Source organism: Cupressus sempervirens, chromosome 8 (assembly GCF_028749045.1).
Source record: "Cupressus sempervirens isolate cs-2001-9-10 chromosome 8, ASM2874904v1, whole genome shotgun sequence".
Taxonomy (NCBI): Eukaryota; Viridiplantae; Streptophyta; class Pinopsida; order Cupressales; family Cupressaceae; genus Cupressus; species Cupressus sempervirens.
The window spans coordinates 543,496,210-543,517,952 of NC_143125.1; the positions used below are offsets into that span (position 1 = coordinate 543,496,210).

Consider the following 21,743-nt stretch of genomic DNA (forward strand, 5'->3'; position numbering starts at 1 on the left):
TCACATCCACACCAAGTCAAATTTATTTAGAGACTATTTACACATTATTTGACATTGGTAGTGTTTCAGCCTCCTAAGTTATTTATCTAATATACATACTCAGCTATAATTCATTTGTAATCCCTTTTTTTTTTTGTTTTCAATTTATTTTTTCAAATTTTAATCTAATATTGTTTTCCATTATCATTTGCATTTTGGGTGCCTTTGTAGCGAAATTTTAAATAATCTTACAACTATATTAAGATCTCAAATGAGTATTTATCGTGAGAACATAGATGGACTTCTCTACCTAATAAGATCAAAAGTTTTAATAAGCACAATGATTTATTTTCTAATGAAAATGTAAACTTTGTTAGATGTTTTCCTCTTTAAGTATTTGATTTATTATAAATTACATTATTATTACTTTTCAAACTTCTATTACATAAGGTCGTGTTGTTTCAAGTTTAAGAGGATTTTTCATTACATATCAAGATGAAGATGCATGTTTATTTTTTTGTACATGCATATTGAGATGAACCAATATGATTTTTATAAAAATGGTTAGATGTTTTTTTTGGAGACAATCTCCATTTTGATATGATTACATATGCATGCTTTTCATTTTTTAATACCTTTGCAATGAGAATGCATCTATTACTTTCATCAATTTGACATTTTGTGAAGAGTTGTGAAACTGTTGCGAGGATGGTATCCACAGGGCTATGTTTCCAATATTAATTGTTTCTTTAGTGATTGTTAATCTCTATGCTTTTATTGATTATTATTGGCCAAGCTATTTTTAGTGGGTTTATTGTTGGTCACTACAAGTCATAGTAATGATTGGGATTAACTATGACACTTAAATGTGCAATTTACATCAACAAACATAGACCTATAGGTGAGGTAGTTTGCTCGCTCTTATGTAGAATTTTGTAGCATTATGACAATAAAGAAAGGTAGATTATACTTTGTAATTTCATTTTCATAGACAATTGCAAATACTTTAGGTTAGAATGAGATCTTTAATGAGATACTCAAAATCTCCCTTTTCTTGTGATCTAATCTTCCTAAAAGCTTAATTATGTTCTACAACAAAACTATATAAATACTAGAACCCAATTTAGTAGCTTGATTTGTCTTATCTACTAATGTTATCTTACAAAAGTATTTATACTTGGACCAAGAAGACATTGAATTTGATGGGAATCATCGTTCTTTACAAATTACTTTGTTTATTTATAATAGTTCAAAATTGTTTGTTGTCTCGGTCTGATTTTATTATGCCTTTAATCCTATTAAGCTTAAAGAGAACATAGACTTCATCAATATAATATGTTAAATTTGTAGACCACATAATAATCCCAATGTTCTTAGAATTAATTGAGTTTTCACTACTTAAATATGAATTTATAATTTAGAGAAGAAAAATATATATTAAGTAAATTTATAAAATATAATATAGAACTGATGTATAAGAAGAATGTACAAATAAAAGTTTTGATGTGAATATCCACTCAATTTTTTTTTGAATATATGTATTATTATTTCTTTATAAATGATAATGTTGACATCCAATGACTAAAAAATATTACTGTTTGAAATGGAGAAGTATCTATTGAAAATAACTTTTGTAACATTATAAGTGTCCAAGTGTGACCTTCATGATGAATCATAGAGTATGATACATTCATAAACTACTTTGCCTATTATTATACACTACAGAAATCTAATATAATCAAATATTATACTTAAATATCTTTTACAATATAAGTTCAATACACTATAAAAATCTAATGTAATCAAATATTATACTTAAATATCCTTTCCAATACAAGTTCAAAGACTACTTTGCCCATCATTATAAACTACATAAATCTAATATTGTCTAGCATTATACTTATCTATCCTTTACAATAAAAATATCCCAAAATATATTGTAAGCTTCACAACCATCTCTAACCATTGGACTACTTACAGAGAGGTGCATCTCTCTAAATGTACAGATTATACTAAAAGTTGAACCAAAATGCATTCACTTAGAAAGAGCATAAGCTTTGTTAGGCTATAGCATTAAGAGTCTGGCTATCAAATAAACATGTTGCCTTTCGCCAGACTTCTACAATGAATATCATAGGTGACTAGGAACAAGGAAAGAGAAACAGATTTTAATGACGTTTCTCAGACGGGGAGAAACATTCTTGATAAATCTCCATGCTTTCTTCTATACTAGAGTTCCTACTATTAACTTTGGCAGGAAAATCGACTGTTTGATTGATCTTTTCATGCTCCTGGAGCTCTATGTAAGATTATATTCCAGCAAATCTGCCCAGTCGTTCTCTCAAAATCCTCACTCCCATGTATCTGCACGAATCGCAGAAAAATATGTATCATATTCAGATATCTTTTGCAAGCATCATCAGAACATGACAATGTGTGCAAATGCGGATTCTTTAGTTAGTGTGTGATGTTTAAAAATGACCATACAAATGTAAGAAAATTCAAATAAAAAGAACACGCCATGTAAGAGAATTCAAATAAAATGAACACACCTTCCAAGCATCAACACGGTACCCTGAGGATTAGTTCCAGGGGAGAAGAGAAAAGTGGATCCATCAATGACTCTAATACCATCTGCTCCAATGAGTTTATAATCCCTATCAACAACACTACCCACCTGACATCCTCCATGATAATGCCAAATTGTAGTCACTCTATCCTTGCAAAACTGCTCTAATGACTCCCAATCCCCTGTTTTCTTAGGAATCAAGTTTATAGGATGTTGAAATGTTGAACTCATTATCTGAGTCAGGTTTACATTGGGGGGAATGAATTGTTTCAAAGGACGAGACATTATGACCTTTTCAATAGTCCTTATTCCTTTCAAGCATCTCTGTAGATCCACTGGATGCTCAAAATAATTGAATCTCACAATTGGGTTTTCTCCAGCATTGGTACTGTTCAATCTCAGATAACCCCTCGAATGTGGACCGTTCACCTTCTCTAGAATAATCCCTCCCTTGTTCATTATCTTCTGTTGTCCACAAAAGGGTGCAAATCAGTCACAGCCAATAAATGAATTGAATGATGTTGCTGCAATTTCAATTTTTAGATTTGAATGTGTAGAGTTTTTTATCATTAACGTTACGGATCATACTATAGGATCTCTATCATTAAGATGTTCATGATAGGAGATGTAGTATGATCTGAAATATTGATGATAATGATGATGGATCATGTAGTATGATCTGAAATGTTGATAATCATGATAGATCATGTAGTATGATCCAAAACGTTGATGATAAAAGCAAATCCAAAAATTGAAATTGCAATTAACATAGATCATAGAAATCTAATAGATCTGATTGAATGATGTTTTTATACATACCTCGGCAGATAAGCCATATCCACTGGATGCCTCAATGAAGGTTCCATATTTGGTGATACCCACAACTTGAATGAGTGAGAGCTCGATAGGAACTGCAGAGGGAACGAAAATAGGATTCATGGGGTTGTCAGCCATATTCTTTCCCACTTCAGGCTTGTTCATCATTACTCTTATTCCCATGGACATCAATTCCTCTGAAGGCCCAATTCCGCTCAGCATAAGCAGCTGCGGGCTTCCCAATGCCCCTGCAGAGATTATAACCTCACTCTTTCCTTTCTTCAAACGGACTCGATGCTCAACTCCATCTTTATCTCTGAAAACAACCCCATACGCTTTTGGCCTTGTTTTTCCTGTAAAAATACCCGGCAAGCTTCAAAATTAGACTGTAAAGAAATTCAAATTTTGAAAGGGAGGTATGCACACTTTTTATTAGAAGCACTTTTGAGATGCTTCTGTATATTGAGATTATAAGGTTTCTCATATGCTACAAGAATCTGTAGATACAATACAGATTGAACTCGAAAAGACTATAAAATAATCTTATTTAAAGAAATTCAAATTCTATTGAGATAAAGTATCTAAACTTCCTATTAGAAACACAGTTGGATGCCTCCTATAAGTATTTGAAGTACAGGGCAGAGTTATATCAATGAACTATCCCTAGACCAAAATCTAGGGCAGTCTTATATCAATAGATATTTTGTAAATCAAAAACTAGATTTGAATATCGAAAATTATAGGAAAAGAGAAATTCAAATTTTGAGTAGTTATGCAGGTTTCTTATTAGAAGCACAAGTAGATGCTTTGCTGTATATTGGGAGTGCAGGGTAGTTTTCTTGACTATCTGAATGCTAAAAAGTAAAAACACATTAAGTACAGAAGATTTAATAAGAAATTCATTTAAAATTTTCAAATTCTATAGTGATAAGGTTCTATTAGAAATGTGGTTGGATGTCTTCTATATATATTACAAGTCATTTGCAGAGAAAACATAATTTATTAAAGAATATAAAAGAATTTAGAATACATGAACTTTTTGAGAGTGTTGACTTGGTGATCAGCACTTCTTTGGAGATTCGTGCTGTGGATTTGGGTAAATCTAGACATTTGTATTGAGCATTAACAGTTTGGGTCACGGGTTCGAGTCTCCTTTTAGTGGGTGCTAAAGGCTCGATAGGTACTGAGAGGGAGATTGTTGAGAGTGTTGACTTGGTGGCTCGCTCAGTGTTGAAGGGGAGATTGCTGAGAGTGTTAACTTGGTGGTTCAGTCGGTGCTGAAGTAGAGATTGCTGTGAGTGTTGACTTGGTGGTCAATTTGAGCTTTTGGTGCAACGACAAATGCTACTAACACTACTTTCTACTATAAGCATAGTTAAAATGTACAAATAGTCTCATTTATCAGGGGAGAGGATCCAGTAGTTGAGCACCTTAACTACTTGCTTCGCAAAATCTTATGTGGAATTTCAAATCACTCCCATTTTTTGACAAACGGCTTAGTTGGCAAGTCCCCTGCTTATAACTAAGGTTTCAAAGCCACATCATCAAATACGACAGGTGTTTTGGAGAATGTGGAGAAGCGTTGGCTGCCGGCTGGGCTAGGGTTTTTCCCCTAGCCTGTTCTTGGTATTTGATCTTTACTATTTTTCTGTTCTGTTTGGATTGCTAGCTACTGGACATAATTTGCGTCGGTGTTTTTGAAAATCTTCTGCAGTCAATTTTGGATTGGGGTTTTATTGTTTGCATGGAAGGGCCTGGGATTTCTTCTCCGTTGGTGAGAACAGATGGTTCTTCTCCAACTATGCATGCAATCCGATCTGAATCGTTTTATTCAGGGGAGAGCTCCAAGCTGAAAAAAGTTAATGGTTGTTTTCCGCGTAGCCATGATCGCCCTGTTCTGGTTATTCCTCCAACGGCTATAATGGAGGACATTGATTATTGGACCAAGCATGCTTTGATATGCAAATTTCTGGAAATCCGGATTTCCCTATCCGCTCTTGAGGCATGGATCCGCCGCTCATGGTAGGTGGAAGGCGATATGGAGATTATGTTGGCGGGGAATAGTTATTTTTTTGTTGTATTCCCTTGCATGTCTGATCGGGATCGTGTTTTTGAAGGAGGCCCTTATTTCTACAACCATGTGGGGTTATTTGTCAAACCTTGGCATTCAGGTTTTAATTCTGCTGAGGATCTCCCTTCAACAGTGCCAGTTTGGGTTCGCTTGCCTCGTCTTTTCCCTTAGAATTTTGGCGTGAAGACATCCTTCGACAAATTGCTGCTTTGTTTGGGAAGCCGGCTGCGATCGCACATCAATCCCTCGATAAAAAGGTTATTTCTTATGCTAGAATTTGTGTTGAAATTAATTTGAATAACCCATTACCAGATTCTTTGGAAATTTGTATGGGGGATTTTTCTTGGGTGCAGCAGTTAGATTATGAATCTCTCCCTTTCCGTTGCCGGATTTGTCATGAGTATGGTCATTTACTGCGTTAGTGCCCCCGTAACTCAAGTTTCAAAGGAGTGGATGGTTCTACAGCTGGCAATACTGGTGGTTTGGCAGATACTACAGGGAAAGGACAATCTCAAATGGCTAATACTACCAAGGGGATGAATCCGCAAGATGCTACAGGTAAGGGTAAGGCTCAAATGCAAGATAAGGATGGATTTACCCCTGTTCGCCCTCGTGCTAAGGGCCATGGTCAAAAGAGGCCTTTGAAAGAAAGATTATCTGATTCAGGTTTTAACCGCTTTGAGGTGCTGGATAGTATGGTTCTAGAGGAGGGTATTCCTCCTCCTATCTCTTCTGATCCAGTTTGCCCAAATGAGAGATTTGTTCCTAATGATGCTTATGGGGCATCCCAAGTTGTAGTATATCAGAACTGTGAGGTCCCTGTAGCTCCTGTGACAGAGGCTCTGGTGACTCCTACAGTGTTGGAGGATAATGATGTTGTTTTAGCTGACTTGGTTAAGGATGTGCTACCATCAGGTAAGGGCAAGGGTTCTCCTCTCCCCTTGGGGTTGATGTCCCGACCCTTTAAGCGGGCTTCTTCTACTCCTCCTCTAAGGAGTGGGCGCAAAATAGACCAAGAGAAGATTAAACTCACAGGAGATATATTGATTGAATCTGGTTCAGTGAAACCTTTGGATTCTTATTTTCCCAATTCTACCCAATGATGATTATTCTCTCATGGAATGTAAGGGGGTTGAATAGCATCCCTAGACAAAAGGCTATTCATAACTTGGTGGTTGATCATAGCCCTGATGTTTTTTGTATCCAAGAGACTAAGCTCTCTGTGGAGTCTATGGTCCAACATGCCTCTAGTATTTGGTCTCGTGGCCAATGCCAGTGTGTTGGGGCAATAGGCAGTGCGGGTGGTTTAGCTATATTTTGGGATCCTCAAAAAATTTCTCCTCTTGGCTGGATGTCTTCTCGCTCAGCTCTCTCTATGGTAGCTTCTGCTCTAGACTCAGGAGAGGTAATCATGGTTACTAATGTGTATGCACCTGTTGATCTTGTGGGAAAGGAGGAACTTTGGCAACATATTCAATATGTTAGAAATTGTCATCCTTATCATCCTTGGGTGTTAGCAGGGGACTTCAATTCAGTTTTAAGTCTGGAGGAGAAGCATGGTGGTTTGGCTAGATTGGGGCCTTCTTCTGCTCTTCTTCGGCAACATATATCTCTTTTGCATCTCTTTGATGTTAAGCCTTCTAATGGTCTCTATACCTGGAATAATTGCAGGACTGGTGTTGCTGCTATCTCAGAACGTCTGGATAGATTTCTTGTTTCTTGCTTCTGGGTTAGTGGCACCCTTACTATCTCTTCAGAAATCCTTGATTGGAGGGGTTCAGATCATTGGCCAATCAAATTTTCTGCTATAGGGGCTTATGTTCCGAAGCATCCTCCTTTTAAGTTCCAGTTGATGTGGCTTTAGGACTCCTCTCTTCATGATTGTGTTTTCTGTTGGTGGAAAGATGGTGCTCCTGCATATGGTACTGCAATGTTCTCATTTTTTAAAAGGCTTCAATATGTTAAAAGGCAGCTCAAGATATGGAATAGGGAGTGCTTTGGGAACCTTCACTTTATGAAGAGGCTTGCTCAAGAAGATCTTGATGTCATCACAAGGGAGATTAGAGATCGAGGTTTCTCAGAGGATTTTGGCAAGGCTGAATCCCTTGCTTCTAGAGCTCTAGAAGAATGGGAACTTCGAGAGGAAATTTTTTGGAAGCAAAAGGCTAGAGTTGATTGGCTCCAGGAAGGTGATCGTAACACTGCCTTTTTCCATAAAACAGTGCAATCTCGCCGGAATCAGAGCACTATCTCTTCTTTGGTTAATTCTCAAGGTATCCAACTGAATTCCTTGCCAGCTTTGTTCCAGGAGGCTATTTGGTACTTCTCTACCCTCTTCTCTGAGGACTCTCCTCCTGCTGATAATGAAGAAAATCTTATTTTGTCCTGTATTCCTTCCCTTATCACTCAGGAAATGAATGATTATCTCATGCGTCCTATTTCTTTGGAAGAGCTGGAGGAGGTGGTCTTTGGCATGCCTAAGGGGAAGGCTCCTGGTCCTAATGGCTTTCCAGTTGAATTCTTTCAGGAATTTTGGGACATCATTAATCATGATTTGTTGGAGGTGGTTAAAGAATCCTATGCTAGCAAGCAGATGCTTCGAGCTTTGAACTCTACATTCTTGACTCTTATTCCTAAGAGAGAGGGTGCTAATCAATTGGAGTTTTTTAGACCAATTGCCTTATGTAATGTGGTTTACAAAGTTATTACTAAGTTGATTGCTGAGAGATTGAAAAGGTGGCTTCCCATTATTATCTCAGAAGAACAAGGTGGTTTTGTTGCTGGCAGACAAATTTTGGATGGGGTGGTTATTGCTACTGAGGCTATTCACTCTATGGCTACTTCAAGGGAGAGAGCCATGTTTGTTAAGCTGGATATGGCTAAGGCCTATGATAGAGTTAAATGGAGCTTCCTAAGGAGTATTCTTCTTTCTTTTGGATTTAGCCCTGACTGGGTGAGTTGGATTATGAGTTGTGTTACTTCTGCCTCTTTTTCTGTTCTTATTAATGGTCAACCTTCTCAACTATTTGGTGCTTCTAGAGGCCTCCGCCAGGGTGACCCTCTCTCCCCATATCTATTCATCATCATGGCTGAAGGCTTGGGCAGATTCATTAAGCATCAGGTGTCCCAGAATTCTATTCAAGGCTGGCGGTGGGGTAATGGCTTACCTTCTCTTTCCCATCTTCAATTTGTTGATGATTCTGCTCTTGTTGGTCTTGCTAGGATCAAGGAAGCTGAAGCCTTTCGACATGCTTTGGACGTTTATTTGGCAGCTTCAGGCCAGAAAGTTAATGAGCACAAATCTTCCATTTACTTTTTTAACACTCCTGATTCTATTCAGCACAGGATTGTTGGTATCCTACGGTTTCAGATAGGATCACTTCCTTTGACTTATCTTGGCACCCCTATTGCTGTTTCCAGGCAGCCACGTCTCTTCTGGCAAAATTTGATTACCAAGCTTCAGGATAAGGTAAATCATTGGACTCATAGATGGCTTTCTACTGCTGCCCGGGTTACTCTTCTTCAAGCTGTTATCCAAGCTCTTCCTACTTATCGAAGCATGGTTCACACTGCACCTATTTACTTTCTCAAGGAGTTTGATGCTCTTTCTCGACAATTCCTTTGGAGTGGTAATTTGCGTAGTACTAAATGGAGCTTGGTTAATTGGGCAACTGTTTGTAGGCCTAAAAAGGAGGGTGGTCTTGGTCTTCGATCTGCTCTATTGAGTAGTCAAGCTTTGGCTGCTAAACTTTATTGGCGATGGTGCTCTGGACAACATCAACTTTGGGCTCATATTATCACTCATAAATATTTTCATGGTGCTGATCCTTGCTCTGTTTCTGCACTTCCTCTTGAAGGTCGTGGCTCAATGGTTTGGCATACTTTGAAGACAGGTGCGATGTTGGTAAAGAGGGGTCTGTTTTGGATATGTAAAGGAGGTTCTCAGGCTTTGTTTTGGTCTGATGCTTGGGATGGATTCTCTTCCATTTTATCCATATACCCTCATCTTCAACCTCTTTGTGACTCTTTTCTTGCCGCTGGATGGGATAAAGTGGCTCATTACAAGACTCCTTATCAATTGGGACCTTTTGTTGGTTACAGATGGAAGCATTCTTCTGATTGGCCTCCTGGAGGTACAGACATGGATCGTCAGGAGCTTTCTCAAATTCTGGCCTCTAGAGAGTGTTCTTCTTTGCTTGGTCCAGATGTTTTGGCTTGGGGCGGTAGCTTGTCTGGTAAATATCATGTCTCTGCTGGGTATCAGGAGATAACTAGACAATTATTTGGGGATGCTGAGGTCCCTTGGTGGAAGCAAGTTTGGAATAAAGTTTCTTGGTTCAAGTGCAATTTTTTCATGTGGCTAGTGGCTCACAACCGTTGTCTTACCTGGGATAATCTTTGTAAACGTGGATTTCAGGGCCCCTCTTATTGTGTTTTGTGTGGTAATGGAGAGGAGTCCGTCTCCCATCTGTTCTTCCATTGCTCCTATTCTACTCAGATATGGCACCTTTGGTGGAGCGCTTGGGGTTGCTCTTGTCGGCATGCTTCCTCTTTGCCTGTGTTCTGGGCCCGCTTGGGTACTACTCCCTCCAAGTCTTCTTTTCTCCATGCTGCTTGGATTGCTGGCCCATCTTTTATGCTTTGGCATATTTGGTTGGAGAGGAATCGTCGCATATTCTAAGATGTTCGGCTTGGTGTTTTGCATCTTTGGTGGAAAATATCACATTCTCTTCAGGAAACTATTCTTGTGAAGTGTGAGCTTGATGGGGGTATGGATCCAGTTGATCTTGCTATTTGTAATCGCCTCAATTTTCATCTGCAGGATGGGGCTGCAGCTCATAGGTTTCCTTCTATGTCTAGGCAGCTTCACCAACAGAGGAAGGGTCGGGTTAACCGGGATGGGCACTGGACTCCTCCTCCCTGTGGAGTTCTGAAAATTAACACTGATGGTTCTTCCCGTGAGAATCCTGGTCCGGCTGGTATTGGCGGAGTGGCTCGTTGTAGTTCTGGGGATGTTAAATTTTTCTTCTCAGTTCATAAGGGTGATTATACTAACAATCTCATGGAAGCTCAGGCTATTTTATATGCTGTGGAACAGTGTTGCTTGCGGGGATGGAGTAAGATTATCTGTGAGTCTGATTCCCAGGTGGTGGTGAACATGCTTTCTTCGCAAGAGCTTGAGGATGTTAGTTGGCAGCTGGCCACTGTTGTTAAGCAGATGCTTTTCTTCTCTTCCTCTTTTCAGTTCATTAGTTTCACGTATATTCCTCGTGAATGGAATAGAACTGCTGATTGTTTAGCCAAATGGGCATCTAGTCATGATCCGGGTTGGAATATTAGGGATAGGAGGCAACTGTCCTTTGAGATGGTGCAAGAATTTGATGATCTTGTTGCTCAGGATCGAGCTCCTTGTTGAGCTCTCCTTGTTGTATTCCTTTCTGTCTTAATAAATTTTTACCCCTCTTTTTGCATCAAATACGACACCACATCAGCATGCTTTTTGCCAAGGTGTCCAAATCAGCCCAAAAAAAAGTGAGACCAATTATAGTGCATTAGAGACCCTCATACTTGTGCAGCTGATGTGGCATCACACTATTGGTTGTTTATTGGGAAAAGGGACACATTTCATTCAATTATGGGTAGTCATCATTAGCAAGAACAACTTTAAAGTCAGAACTCTTGGTACAATCTTGTCAAAAATGTTGGATATTAAATCAGCAAGTGTAGGTATTAAGTTAACAACTCCTATCACAACCATTGAAACGTGCTCAGATACTCTATCCTCTCCGCTATATGTCATATGTATTTGCACTTTGTATTAGTACACTTAAATATTAGAATAACCTCATATACTGCAAATCATCTATAGACTAAAATTAGAATATAAAAAATCATAAGAGAGTTCTATTAAGAAAAATCAGCATTTTGTTGTATGCTTCAAATTAGAAACACATTTAAATACCTTCTGCATATTAGAAATACAAAAGATACTCTCAGATACTATAAGTAACTTATGGACAAAATTATAAAAGAATGTCATGCCATTCTATAACTAAAGCGCTTCTCTGTTTTTCAATATGGAAATAGCTACAGGCAAAACATGTATAATACCTTTGGTAAAGAAAAGGAGGCGTTGAACAGTTGCATAGAGCAAAACTGTAAGTTTTTTTGGATTGGCATGTTGAACAAGAATATCAGCAGCTGTGAAGCGGTGTCCTGTTTGATTAAAAAGTGTCCCACCAAGCTTGGTGCCGGGGATATGGTCATACGTGAAGCCATTGTAAGGAGAAACTCCTGCCCCTATTAGACCTTTAGCTACTGCATTCTGCCATTCGTTTGGGGCCGGTCGGTGAGCTATTGTATTTTCCACCCAACGAAAAGACTCTTCCACCAATCCCGGTTCCAATCCCATTGTCCTCACCTCACTTGAACTCGCACGGGTGTAAAACCCTGCATTCAGGCAGGTGCCTCCTCCCAAAACCCTTGCCCTTGCATTGATCACCTGATAGACATCCAAATTAGTTATCACTAAATCATTACTGGATTCAACAAATGTACATTTTTGAAAGGTATCACAGTTGTTATTAAGCTAAGTGTCTTTTATAATTCATGACATCGGTCTTACTTTTTGGGTTGACATATGATAACAGTGATATAGGACTACCTCATACTCCTTTTCGAACAAGACCTAACTGCTTTTCAAACAAGACATACAAACCCTGCCCTCCAGAAAGATTTGAACTTATTGAAAACTACACCTTGACTGTGAAGAACACTGCCTATTATTATTTGAATATAGTATTCTCCAATTAAACAACTCATGTACTGCATGTAATTATACCCAATTCATAAACACCTTGTGTTTCTCCCTTTTCAGATTCACACTGTTTTACTCTCTTTTCTTCTCTCATCTTGTCTTTTGAATTTTGTTGTTATTTTTTTTCAAGAGGGATGGATAAATGCTTTTGATTGGAACTATGAATATGTGAAGTCACATGGTGGGAACTCATTCTTAAGAAGAACTCTAAAAAGTATTAAAACTTAAAATGACATGAATCACAACACTACTACTTCATTATCACAATATGTTATAAATATGTGAGGTCACATCACAGAACTTATTTCCTATCATGCAACTCTCAACAATATAAAAAACTTCATAGCAACAATCACATCATAACGACTCCATCATTACATTATATTATAAAGTCATGTGAAATCAATTAGTGTGACCTCATTCCTAACATAAACTACAGTATCACACATATTTTTCTCCAATCTAATTCGTTCCCCTCTTCTTCTTGAAGATTTTGTACAATCTAATCCATCAATCTTCCCCCCACCATAATCCCATGAAGTACAATCCAAAACAGCAATTCACAAACACATAAATTTACAGAAGAGTTAGCCATTGAAAACAAAACAAGTCGAATCTCACCCCATCTTCAGATATAAATTCCTGGGTGGGCGTGTGGGGGGATTCACAGTCACGCAAATTTGCATAAAAATTGTGAATGTTGGTGATATTTGAGTTGCCAAACGGAGATCCCCCTCTTTCCAAGAGAAGAACAGACATATTCCGAGAGAGAGTGGCAGCCAGAGGACACCCTGCTGTTCCTCCCCCTACAATTATATAGTCATAACCTGACCTCTTCCATTTCACATTCCTCCTCGCTTCTTTCATAAACAAAGCTTTTCCTCCTGCCCCAAAAAACACAAAACCAAAGAATTTCAAACACTTCTCCTCAGTTTGAACCGATCAAAACTATTTGAAGTAATGTAATCAATCTAAATGATAGAATATAAACAAAGGTCTTCTTCCTGGGCCAAAAAAACACAAAACTAAAGAATTTCAAATACTTTTCTTCAATTTGAACGAATCAGAACTATGTGAAGTAACGTAATCAATCTAAATGATAGAAAAGAAGACATTACAAACCTTCTGAAGGGATGCAGAGGAAGGTATGGAGGACGAAGCATATGAACAATGCATTTGCTTTTACGCCCATCTCATCAGCCTTTGGTTTTTGCACACAAACAGTTAGCCTATCAAACTACTTGGGCAGATAAATAGCGACCAAGAATAGTAAATTGTGGCTAGCTGGCCTTTGTACCAAACCGACTAGGTAGATGGTACTTTAAAGCCACGGAGAGTGATTAAGCTGTAAGTGAACACATGGCTACTGAATTGAGTTCTTAATCTCAATGATTGCATTGGTTCTAAATTGAAACAAACCCTATTAATTGGCTTCGAATCTGCTCTTGTTTCTTAACACCGCTCAATTGAATGCTGATTGAATGCATTTAACAGGACACTTGCTCAGCAAAGATGCATTGTCATGGCTTCTACTTGATTACCAAATTGATCATGGCTTAAAAGATGGAATCTAATCAAGACTTTTTCTTCCCTGAGCAACTTCAAAGCTACTTGATATCTCATTGAATTAGGTTCTGTATGGTAATGGGGTCCGAGAGATTTTATAGAGTAGTAAACAGTTTGAGAATTTTGAAGGCTGACGTTTCATTCGGTGATTTGTCGTTTTTGTCAATATTTAAAAGCTTGGTTCAATGAATTCATTTTAGTTCCTTTTACAGTGTGTTTGTACTGTAAGTTTCTATATAGTATATTAGATTTTAATAATTTTAATATGATTTAATTGATTACAGCTATCGTTCTTATTTCTAAATAGTACAGGTAGTGGAATCTATAAATGTACACAAGAGCCAAAGAGTAGTCATTTCAAATTTGTACAATTGATCCACTACTCATGTACAAATGTTCTAGTGATCATGCTATCAGTACCGAAAAAATTGTTCAGATGATTTTAATTACCAATGTTTTTTCCACAACTGAATTGCTTTCGGCCCATCAACTGAACTTTCTAGTTAAGTTTTTAATTGGCTAAAACTCAAAAAGGCACCTATCCTCTTCCCCTCCCAAATTCAAAGAGTGGGTAAAATTAACTACAAGTAACGCCACTCAAATAAATATAGTCATTTTCTCTTCAATAATTTTAGGTGGAAATCTGAAACTCCTTAAGTTGAGAGACATTTCTTAATACTTGAGAATATAGAGGAATGTCAAGTGCCAAAAATAACTTCCTAAATTGATAGGACAATTTGTAACCTTACCTAAATTACGCCATCTCTAATCTCTAGTCTTATAAGATTCTAATTAATCTTTTAACAATTTTTACATCATAAGATCATGCTTATATTAAATCCCTTTCATAAAATCTAACAAAAATTGTTTAAAAAGTTTAACATTGAAAAATTGTAGGTCATCTTATTATCATGCTTATTGTAAATCCCTTTCATAAAATCTAACAAAAAAATGTTTAAGAAGTTTAACATTGAAAAATTGTAGATCATCTTATTTAATTTAATTTTTTGATTTGTTGACTATCTATAGACCCTATAGACTATTTAGCCTCATCTACCCTGTTCATTCATTAAAAGCCTATTTAATTTATTTTATTTTATTTTAAACTGAAAAATGCTCTTCATGGTACCCAATAGTCATAAAAAATATTATGAAACAGTGAAGGCCGATTTATTCCTGTTGAACTACTCAGAGTCGGCTCTGCCTCTCCTCCTATTTCGCTCATCTATGATAAGAGTACAATAAAAGACAATTTGGCGAAGGCCAACTTGCAAGAAACGACAAAAGGGACGAAGTTTCCAGCGGCCATGAATGTTGTGTTTTACTCATAAAACAATATTTGTCTTTCACCGTTCCCCCAATTTGTATGGATTTTAATGTTATTTAAATTTTTTCCAAAGTAGATTGAGACCGCTAGGGGAAGTGGGTCACGAGACGTCCTACAAATTGTACCATTGACTAAATTTCAAAAAGATATCAAAAATACAATTAATTTTTTTAAAATTTTCAACATTTGCATTTTGTGATCAATTGTTTTGATGAATCTGAAAAAGAATCATGTTTGATGTTTAAAAATAAATAAAAATTTGTCTTTGGTGCATTTCTAATGATCGTTGCTTTGTGATTGCATACTTTTTAAAAATTATTTCTTTTACAATTTTATTCCTAAAATATTGACAAGTTTAAGCATTAGTGGTTGTAATAATAATTACTAGGAGAAAAATATTTAAAAGTTTAGCGTTAATGGTTGTAATAATACGTATTAGTATTTATTGTTAGGTTATATACTATGGTAATTAGTTTTACTAACTTATTAGTAAACTCCACTAATGAGTTAGGACTAAGTATATTTTTGGTTGTGTGGTAAAGTATATATGCAAAAAATTTAAGTCAAAATTATAAAAAAAATTGATGGCTAAAACCTTTTGGGTCTTAGACACGAATTTTAAGAAAGCACTATAGACCACCTATTTTTTCACACAATTAAAAAATATATATAACTAAAGTGCATACTTTAACTATGAAATCTATTTTTGTAATAATAATAAAATATTTGAAATAGATATTTATTTACTTGTAGACAAAATTTTATACAGTTTACTTTAAATTTGATAATCATTTTCGTATTAAAATATCAATTGATAATAATAATATCAATAACAATTAAAAATGTCAGCTCAAAATCTTTATATATGTCAATAATATATATATATATATATATACATTGCATAAAAATTGAAAGTAAGTATATTTGAAATGTTGAAGAACAATTATGATTAAAATGATAAGAATTTTTTTAAATTTCAACATAAACAAATATACCAACTTAATGGTTTTATACATTTAGCATTCTTGTTTTGTTTTATAATGTTACCATGTTATAAATAATATTAGATAATAATAAGTTAATTTTTTTTTTTTTTTGTAAACTACATTATAAATAAAATAAAATTTTGACAAATATATCACCTACTATTCCTTTATTCAAATAGAATTATTTAAATTGCACCTTTTAAATTATTTTCAAAATAAATTAAATATATTTTTCATATTCTTCTATTACAATAGTTTGAATTTTTGGCAAGAATTTGAAGCAAAATATTTGTTAATTTAATATCTATATATGTTTAATCATGTGATACCATCACTTCTACAAGCTAAGTATAGGTATTTCTTTTGCACAAACTTTGGCTCACCTTTTTTTTTGGACACCTTGACAAAAAATCATGATGATGTGGCAACATATTTGATGATGTGGCATCATATTTAATGATGTAACCCCAAAATCTTAGTTACAAGTAAGGATAAGGCCCCATGTAACTACTAGGCTTGTTTTGGCTAACAATCACTATATAATTTTTAGAATGGCAGACATTACCATTTTCTATAGAAGTAGCTTCAAAGATATGGTCTTGATGTGAGATTGAGTGTAAATGTGCTTCTTCTTTCTTTCTAATAATATTGTATGGATTTGTTTGCATCTTACAAAAGTGCTCAAAAGAAAACTAAGGCTCTATACGAAGGCCTTGGATGGATTTTACTCTAGAGATTGTTGTGAAGGTAAGGCCTTGTCATTTAGTTCTACCTTATCAATCATAGCCCTACCTAAGGTTAGACCTTGTGATTTGTGTATAGTGATAGCTCAGGCTATGACAAGAGGTATTTTTGTATGATTGCCTCAGGAAATAGGTTGTTTTAGAACGGTTTTGGATATGTGCAGGATCATGGTCAATCAAACTATGGCCTTAAATGGTAGTGAAAAACTAGCAAATCAAGGTTATGCCAACTTGACACATAATCTTAAAGTGGTTTTGCACTTTATATCAAAAAGTCATAAGAAAATAATCTATAGGAAATTGAATTTAGTTTCTAGACTACTAGACCTTATCTGGAGAAAAAATTATTTGATTGGTCAAAAGTTTGAATTTTAATGCAGTACTACACAAATTTTAGGGTGAAAATAAAAAGTAGGTGTATGTCTAACCACCCTAATCAAAATCAAATGATAGTATTTTTTTATATAATTATATAGATATAAAAAATATACTCATGGCCAGATGTGACACATATTTTTGGGTATTTTTATTTCAAATAAATAATTAAATATGAATTTTCTACTATAACTTTTTCAGAATAAAACAACTCCCGTGTCTGACCACCTTAACTAATTCAAAACTTTACCTAATTAATTTTTATTTTCCTTATACTAGGCGAAGTATAGAATGTGACGCAAGTTTTGAATTTCAAAAATGTTATATTGTTTGAAAGTTATAGCTATTTTTTAGTCAGAATGTCAATAGGCACTTTACAATCATCTTCATTAAAAATTAACTAATAAATGCTTATCAAACTCAGAATTTGACAGCAATTATATTGATGGAATCTTGAGAGTTATAAAAAAACCCTTTGAACGTTTCATTGAATTTCGATAAAAATAATATTTTTAAATGACTACTCGAAGTCTGAATGTTAGTGAAACCTTTCTCATACAAATTTTTTGAGTTGACCAAACAAGTTTGGTAAATACCAAGCCTAATTGGGTCCTTGATTTCAAATCGAGTATCCAATAACAGATTAGATACTTGATATGAAATCGGGTACCCAAAAAGTGGTGGCCAAAATTATTCTCCAAATTTTTGAATTTTTGAAATTTTGGAGGCAAACCACCCAAATATTGGAGGGAAACCAACATTTGGGAAGTGTGGGCATTATTATTATTACATATGATTATTATTATTAATTATTATTATAAATGAGTATGATTATAATTATTATTATATATGATTATGATTATTATTATCATTTATAGTAATATTATATTATTATTATTATTATATATAGTAATATATATGATTATTATTGTTATATAATCTAGTAATATATTATTATTATATTAAATATATAGTATTATATTATTATTATTAAATATAATATTATCACAAAATGCATCAAACTTTCAACACATTTGAACCAACCAAATGGGTCCCTAGAGTTCCTAGGCCCTAGGGACATATGTTGTCATGAAATGTGTCAAAAGGGGTCATAGGTTAACCTATGACCACTTTAGACGCATTTGAACCAATAAAATGGGTCCTTAGGGGTCCTAGGGCCCCTAGGGACATATGTTGTCATGAAATGCGTCGAAAAGACCCCTTTTGACATCCCTAGAGGCCCTAGGGCCTCTAGGGACATATGTTCTCATGAAATGCATCGAAAAGGGTCATAGGTTATCATATAACCCCTTTCGTTGCATTCATACCAACCAAATGGGTCCCTAGGATTCCTAGGGCCCCTAGGGACATATGTTGTCATGAAATGCATCAAAATTGGTCATAAGTCAACCTATGACCCCTTTCGATGCATTTGAACCAACATGAAATGAGTTGAAAGGGGTCATAGGTTACATTCAGACCAACCAAATGGGTCCTTAGGGGGCCTAGGGCCCCTAGGGACACATGTTGTCATGAAATGTTTCAAAAGGGGTCATAGGTCAACCTATGACCCCTTTCGATGCATTTGAACCAACCAAATGGGTCCCTAGGACCTAGGGACATATGTTGTCATGAAATGTGTGTTTAATGCATTCAAACCAACCAAATGGGTCCCTAGGGGTCCTAGGGCCACTAAGGACATGTGTTGTCATGAAATACATCGAAAGGGGTCATAGGTTAACCTTTCACCCCTTTCGATGTTCTTAGGGGTCCTTGGGCCCTTAGGGACATATGTTGTCATAAAATGCGTCAAAAGGGGTCATAGGTTAACCTATGAACCCTTTTGACTAGGGGACCAATTTGGTTGGTTCGAGTGCATCGAAAGGGGTCATATGTTAACTTATAACCCTTTTCGATGCATTTGAACCAACCAAATAGGTCCCTAGGGGTCCTAGGGCTCTTAGGGACATATGTTGTCATGAAATGCATTGAGAGGGGCCATAAGTTTCGATGCATTCAAACCAACCAAATAGGTCCCTAGGAGTCTTAGGGCCCCTAGGGACATATGTTGTCATGAAATGCATCAAAAGGGGTCACCTATAACCCCCTTTGATGCATTCAAATGAACCAAATGGGTCCTAGGGTCCTTAGGGACATATTTTGTCATGAAATGTGTCAAAAGGGGTCATAGGTTAACCTATGACCTCTTTCGACTCATTCAAACCAATCAAATAGGTCCCTAGGGGTCCTAGGGCCCCTAGGGACATATGTTGTCATGAAATGCATCGGAAGGGGTCATAGGTTAACTTATCACCCCTTTCAATGTTCCTAGGGATTCTAGGACCCCTAGGGACATATGTTGTCATGAAATGCATCGAAAGGGGTCATAGGTTAACCTATAACCCCTTTCGACACATTGAAACCAACCAAATTGGTCCCTAGGGGTCTTAGGGCCCTTAGAGACATATGATGTAATGAAATGCATCGAAAGGGGTCATAGGTTGACCTATGACTCCTTTTGATGCACTTGAACCAACCAAATAGGTCCCTAGGGGTCCTAAAGCCTCTAGGGACATATGTTGTCATGAAATGCGTTAGAAGGGGTCATAGGTTTTAATGCTTCAAACCAAACAAATGGGTCCCTAGGGGTCCTAGGGCCCCTATGAACATATTTTGTTATAAAATACATCGAAAGGGGTCATAGGTTAACCTATGAACCCTTTCAATGCATTTGAACCAACCAAATGGGTCCCTAGGGGTCCTAGGGCCCTTAGGGACATATGTTGTCATGAAATGCATCGAAAGGGGTCATAGGTTAACATATGACCCCTTTTGATGCATTCAAATCAACCAAATTGGTCCCTATATGTTGTCATGAAATGCGTCAAAAGGGGTCATAGGTTAACCTATGATCCCTTTTGACACATACGAACCATCCCAAATGGGTCCATAGGGGTCCTAGGGGCATATGTTGTCATAAAATGTGTCGAAAGGGGTCATAGGTTAACCTATCACCCCTTTCGATGTCCCTATGGGTCCCAGGGCCTCTAGGGACATATGTTTTCATGAAATGCATCGAACGGGGTCGTAGGTTAACCTATGACCCCTTTCAACTAGGGGACCAATTTGATTGATTCGAATGCGTCGAAAGGGGTCATAGGTTAACTTATGACACCTTTCAATGAATTTTATGACAACATATGTCACTAGGACCCCTATGGACCTATTAGGTTGGTTTGAACACGTCAAAAGGGGTCATAGGTTAACCTATGACCCCTTTTAATGCATTCGAACCAACCAAATAGGTCCCTAGGGGTCCTAGGTCCCCTAGGGACATATGTTGTCATGAAATGCATCGAAAGGGGTCATAGATTAACCTATGGCCCCTTTCAACATCCCTAGGGTTCCTAGGGCCCCTAGTCACATATGTTTTCATTAAATGCATTGAAAGGGGTCATAAGTTTGATGCATTCGAACCAACCAAATGGGTCCCTAGGGATCATAGGGCCCTTAGTGAGATATGTTGTCATAAAATGTGTCGAAATGCATCACAGGTTATTGTATGACCCCTTTCAATGCATTCAAACCAACCAAATAGGTCCCTAGGGGTCTTAGGGCCCCTAGGCACATATGTTGCCATGAAATGTGTCGAAAGAGGTCACAAGTTAACGTATGACCTCTTTCGACACATTCAAACCAACCAAATGGGTCCCTATGGGTCTTAGGGCCCCTAGGGACATATGTTGTCATGAAATGCATTGAAATAGGTCATAGGTTAACCCATTACCCCTTTTGATGTCCCTAGGGGTTTTAGGGCCCCTAGGGATATATGTTGTCATGAAATGAGTTGAAAGGGGTGATAGATTAACTTATAACCCCTTTCAACGCATTCAAACCAACCAAATTGGTCCCTAGGGGTCCTCGGGCCCCTAGGGACATATGTTGTCATGAAATGGGTCAAAAGGGGTCATAGGTTAACTTATGACCCCTTCCAATGCATTCAAACCAACCAAATAGGTCCCTAAGGGTCCTAGGGTTCCTAGGGATATATGTTGTCATGAAATGTGTCGCAAGGGGTCACAGGTTTTGACAAATTCAAACCAACCAAATGGGTTCCTAGGGGTCCTAGGGCCCCTACGAACATCTGTTGTCATGAAATGCATTGAAAGGGGTCATAGGTTAACTTATGACCCCTTTCAACGCATTTGAACCAACCAAATGTAGGGACATATGTTGTTATGAAATGCATTGAGATGGGTCATCGATTAATCTATGACCCCTTTTGACATTTTTAGGGGTCTGAGGGCCCCTAGGGACATATGTTGTCATGAAATGGATCAAAAGGGGTCATAGGTTAACCTATGACCCCTTTTCACGCATTTGAACCAACCAAATTGGTCCCTACAGGTCCTAGGGCCTGTAGGACATATGTTGTCATGAAATGCATCAAAAGGGGTCATAAGTTAACCTATGACCCCTTTCGATTCGTTCGAA

General features: G+C 36.8%; 1 protein-coding gene across 1 annotated transcript; it reads right to left on the reverse strand.

The window, feature by feature from the left end:
* Positions 1 to 1,840: 1,840 nt before the first annotated feature.
* Positions 1,841 to 13,888, reverse strand: LOC149543591 (protein HOTHEAD-like). The gene is made up of 6 exons (XM_089798382.1): positions 13,375 to 13,888; positions 12,874 to 13,136; positions 11,547 to 11,937; positions 3,368 to 3,717; positions 2,532 to 3,013; positions 1,841 to 2,343 (listed from the first exon to the last, which is right to left on the reverse strand). Exons 1-6 carry the CDS (start codon positions 13,442 to 13,444, stop codon positions 2,289 to 2,291), a joined length of 1,611 nt encoding a protein of 536 aa, XP_089654508.1. The 5' UTR covers positions 13,445 to 13,888; the 3' UTR covers positions 1,841 to 2,288.
* Positions 13,889 to 21,743: the final 7,855 nt, after the last annotated feature.

Bases quoted from the DNA above. Each gene is read 5' to 3' on its own strand.
- LOC149543591 (XM_089798382.1), bottom strand. From the start codon at position 13,444: ATGGGCGTAAAAGCAAATGCATTGTTCATATGCTTCGTCCTCCATACC. The intron at 13,137-13,374 runs GTTTGTAATGTC...TTTTTGGGGCAG, and splicing joins CCTCTGCATCCCTTCAGAAG to GAGGAAAAGCTTTGTTTATG. The intron at 3,014-3,367 runs GTATGTATAAAA...TGTGGACAACAG, and splicing joins GATATGGCTTATCTGCCGAG to AAGATAATGAACAAGGGAGG.